This window comes from Sinocyclocheilus rhinocerous, unplaced genomic scaffold (genome assembly GCF_001515625.1).
Source record: "Sinocyclocheilus rhinocerous isolate Xijiao unplaced genomic scaffold, SAMN03320098_v1.1 scaffold477, whole genome shotgun sequence".
NCBI classification, from domain to species: domain Eukaryota; kingdom Metazoa; phylum Chordata; class Actinopteri; order Cypriniformes; family Cyprinidae; genus Sinocyclocheilus; species Sinocyclocheilus rhinocerous.
Window position 1 is genome coordinate 132,133 of NW_015648673.1, and position 5,065 is coordinate 137,197.

Here is a 5,065-nt window from a genome sequence, read left to right on the forward strand (position 1 = left end):
AACAAAGAGTGAAAAATTTAAGGGGGTCTGAATACTTTCCGTACCCACTGTATATATATATATAAAAATATATTTGTCTTTTATGTTGTAATAGTAAAAATTCATAATGTAGGGCTGCACAATTCAACCAAAATATTGTAATTATATATCATTATGGTTATTAAGCAAAAGGCCTCTAACACTAGCTTGCTCTATTCTTTTTCTATTCTATTTGTTTTCTTTTAAATTTATTATATAATAAAAATAAACTTGCTACGTGTACTGCGTTAAACTAACTGAGACTTGTCATAGCACTTGCATATCATTGCTCTTTTGTTGATTTTGATCACTTTGGATGAAAGCATCTGCTAAATGACAATGTAAATGTAAATAATAATAATAATAATATTTTTTTGCAATAGTAATAATTATGTAGGACTGCACAATTTGGACACAAAGTAATAATAATAACAACAACAACGATGATGATTAATAACACTGCTTATTATAATTATTAAAAATAATATTTTATTTAGTAGCACTTATACTACAGCGTATACTACGACGAAGCCGTGGGGCGTTGTTAGGCACGACGCTAAGCGGAGCTAACCCCCTTAGCTGTTATAAATTCACTGTAAACCACGGCTTCACGGGGCTTATTGCTTTTATAAAACGGTTATTCCATACACGTAGTAAGGCTTCACAAAATAAAACAGAGCAAATAAAGTGTAATGATATTAATAAAAACAGTATTCTTCCACCAAACAATGTAGCTCCTCAGAAACAAAAGTTCCAACAAAGTGGTTGCCGAGCAACAGATAAACAGATAAACGTAAACAAAGGTGCTTCGAACATGGCTCAGCCAATCAGAATCAAGGACCGGAACTATCCATTTTTATAATAAGGAATAAACCTTAATGTATCAAAATATCTGTCTGTTATTGATTCAGACGAGCTGGAGAAGAACTACGACGAGGTCACGGTGAACATGATCATCGCTGTGGTGCAGGCCATCGGCTTCTCCAACTCCTTCAACAACCCCATCGTCTACGCCTTCATGAACGAGAACTTCAAGAAGAACTGCGTGGCCACTCTTTCTGCGTACCTGCGGCGTCCCGTCCAGCGGCCCGACCTCAGCGTGCACTTCTCCAAACACCTCAAAACAGAGGCCTTCAGCAGGAACCACGCCAACCCGCAGCAGAACCCAGCGCTGACGTCTTCACAAGGAGACCTGGAGATATCCACGGCGTTCGCCAAGCAGAACGTCAAAACCGCTTCGTCTCAGCTTCCCTCCAGCAGCTCCTGCGTCAAATAAACTCAGCACAGGCGGATCTGATGACAGCAAAAGCAGCCTCATGAGTTCAGGATAACAAATGCATGATGGGAGACGTGCTGGAGGTTCATGAGCAGCACAATGGAAACACAACAGACTGACCTCACTAAAGGAGAGCAAAGATCATCATCCTGTCATTGTTTACTCAGTCATGTCATTTCAAACACAGATGCTGTTGTTTTTCACAAAAGGGTAAAGTCTGCAAAATATGTCGCTCCATAAAACAACAGCTCACACTAAAGCAAGCACTGAGCCTAAAGGGACATGGAGATGAAAAATAAATAAATACATGGGAGGAAAAATTATATTTCAGTGCTTTCTCTGCGGGACGAAAAAGAGTTATTTGAGATTTTTTTATTTTGAATTACATTTGTATTTACTTAATTCAAAATATTAAACATTAAAGCTATAAAACTGAATATAAATCTCAGTAATACTAAAAAGTACACTTATATATTTTTTAAAGGTTTAGTAAAATGACATTTTTGCTATTTTTTTTTCTTTTTTTAATTTCTATAGTTTTGATTAATTTTAAATTAATTAAATTTAATTAATTATTTATTGAATATTTTGAATTGCATTTGTATTTACTTAATTCAAAATATTAAACATTAAAGCTATAAAACTGAATAATAAAAATATCAATACTAAAAGTATAAGTACACTTATTTTTATTTTTTGAGTTATTTTACATTATTTACATTTTTGCTATTTTTATCTTTTTTAATGTCTATAGTTTTGATTAAAAAAAAAATTTAATTTTAGATTTACTTTAGTACATCAAGTTAAACTAAAAAAAAGATACAATATAATGCATAAACAACTGTAACCAATGTGAAAATGCATTATAATATTTGCAGATTCCTTGCTACATTTGAGGTTGTTTGTTGTGCGTTTTATTACATTATACTTTCTAAAGGTGTAACAATGAATATATGAGTATTATAACTTTTTTCACAATTACTCATGTTATCATACAATGCATAATAAGGTACATTAGAAAGCATAATCAATGCATTCAAAATACCTTTATAATGCATTATATATGGAGGCTTCAAGTAAAGTGTTGGTTTTAAAGTCTTGAATAACTAATAGAGAAGGACGCTCAATACTCCACTGGCAGCTCTGCTCTTTAGAGGCAAACTGATTTCCTCGTGTGGACTTTATATAGAAATGTTTGAACATTATTTTAGAGCGAAACCATTTGTGATGAACAGCTGGGACTGTTAAATGATTCATGCAAATGACAATGAACTCAACAGGGTGAAAATGTGCTTGTTAAAGGTGGTGACTGTGTTTTTGTGGTCTGTAACAGATTCACGCTGCATTACAGGTGTGTTTTAAGGGCACTTGCATGCTCTGATGGACAGGAACACGCATTGACTTCAGAAAATCACACGATGGAGCGTCACATTTGTCTGTTTTTGATGAATCTCAGCGGCTTGATGTGTAAAAGCATGCAATGTGCAGGGTCTCAAACGCATTCACGGCGTCTGACAGTTTTAATAATGCAATATAAATCTCAGTAATACTAAAAAGTACACTTATTTTTATTTTTTTTAAAGGTTTAGTAAAATTACATTTTTGCTATTTTTATCTTTTTTTAATTTCTAGTTTTGATTCATTTTAGATTTTTTTTTAAATTATTTATTGAATATTTTGAATTACATGTGTATTTACTTAATTCAAAATATGAAACATTAAAGCCATAAAACTGAATAATAAAAATATCAATAATACTAAAAGAACACTTTTTATTTTTTGAGTTATTTATTTTACATTATTTACATTTTTGCTATTTTTATCTCTTTTAATGTCTATAGTTTTGATTCATTTTTTATTTAAATTTTAGATTGTTACTTTAGTACATCAAGTTAAACTAAAAAAAAGAGATACAATATAATGCATAAACAACTGTAACCAATGTGAAAATGCATTATAATATTTGCAGATTCCTTGTTGCATTTGAGGTTGTTTGTTGTGCGTTTTATTGCATTATACTTTCTAAAGGTGTAACACTGAATATATGAGTATTATAACTTTTTTCACAATTACTCATGTTATCATACAATGCATAATAAGGTACATTAGAAAGCATAATCAATGCATTCAAAATACCTTTATAATGCATTATATATGGAGGCTTCAAGTAAAGTGTTGGTTTTAAAGTCTTGAATAACTAATAGAGAAGGACGCTCAATACTCCACTGGCAGCTCTGCTCTTTAGAGGCAAACTGATTTCCTCGTGTGGACTTTATATAGAAATGTTTGAACATTATTTTAGAGCGAAACCATTTGTGATGAACAGCTGGGACTGTTAAATGATTCATGCAAATGACAATGAACTCAACAGGGTGAAAATGTGCTTGTTAAAGGTGGTGACTGTGTTTTTGTGGTCTGTAACAGATTCACGCTGCATTACAGGTGTGTTTTAAGGGCACTTGCATGCTCTGATGGACAGGAACACGCATTGACTTCAGAAAATCACACGATGGAGCGTCACATTTGTCTGTTTTTGATGAATCTCAGCGGCTTGATGTGTAAAAGCATGCAATGTGCAGGGTCTCAAACGCATTCACGGCGTCTGACAGTTTTAATAATGCACCAAAAATAAATAACGTGAAGCAATGTGCTGCTGGTGTTATCGTAATGTACATTTTATTCACACCTGATACATATTTACATTGAACATGGACGTCAGTCATGCCTGTTTGAGGAAACACAGCAGCAGCGCAAAGAAAACGAAACCAAAACTACACATGCATAAATTAGATTTGATTACTAATCTATAAATTCAAGTGCTGCAATTAAACTTAATCACTTGGCCTTTAACAAGTAAAAAATATAATCTCAAATGAGAAAATAACAGGGTCGAATGTTCGCAGGAATCCCAACATAAAGGCCTATTATCATCAAGATACTATCAATAATCAGTGATTTCAGTCTTGCTGCAGATTCATTCATCAGAACATCATTCCCACCGTTTCAAATGAGAAACACTGTTTTGGCAAGGCCGAGAAACCCTAAAGGCACAAAATGATTGATTTGAACTGTAAAAAACCTAAGAGGTGCAGAAGAGCTGGAGATCTGCAGCAAACGCTCACTACGCTCCACATCACAGCCGGCGGTTTATAAGGCCAGAGGGATGTGGATATTTAGTTTGTCGAAGAGCAAAGGCCTGCGCGGGGGATTGGGCTCCTTCGTGGCGCTGTGTAAGAGTTTAAAGAGACCAGTGCCGATGTTCATGGGGATTCCCATTATAATGCACTCAGAGACACCTGCAGAATGACACCGAGACAGAGGAATGAGTCAAGCTTGCAGATGACAGCTGACATCCAGTTGGGTTATTTTGGGGAAAAACAAACAAAATAAAAATGTAAAAATACATTTAAATAATATAAATAAATAAAAATGTGATAAAAGAAAAATAAATGTAAAAATAACAAATTTTAAAAATATGGAAAATCTCAGTTTGCACTGCTAAAAATAACAAAATTGCAGGGTACATCTAGGAAAATAACATTTGTTTTCTCACATTAGGAAAATTTGTAATAAATTATTTTTCTATTAAGATTTTCACATTTTGCAGCCAACGCATTTCTTATTAGATGCTCATTACTGTAATTTTGTACACCGATATAATTATTAAAATTAGACTAGTATAAATCAAAGGCAGTGCAACAATCATTACGTATAAATACTGAAATATTAAAATGAAACATACTAATATATATATATATATATATATATATA

The 5,065-nt window shown here is 33.1% G+C and overlaps 1 protein-coding gene across 1 annotated transcript in view; it reads left to right on the forward strand.

The window, feature by feature from the left end:
- The window catches only part of qrfprb (pyroglutamylated RFamide peptide receptor b), a 12,583-nt gene extending 11,199 nt beyond the window's left edge, over positions 1 to 1,384 (forward strand). Inside the window, exon 7 of the mRNA XM_016514934.1 lies at positions 930 to 1,384. Within this exon, the coding sequence (XP_016370420.1) occupies positions 930 to 1,294 (365 nt within the window). The 3' untranslated portion in view covers positions 1,295 to 1,384. The remainder of the gene's footprint in view (positions 1 to 929) is intronic.
- Positions 1,385 to 5,065: the final 3,681 nt, after the last annotated feature.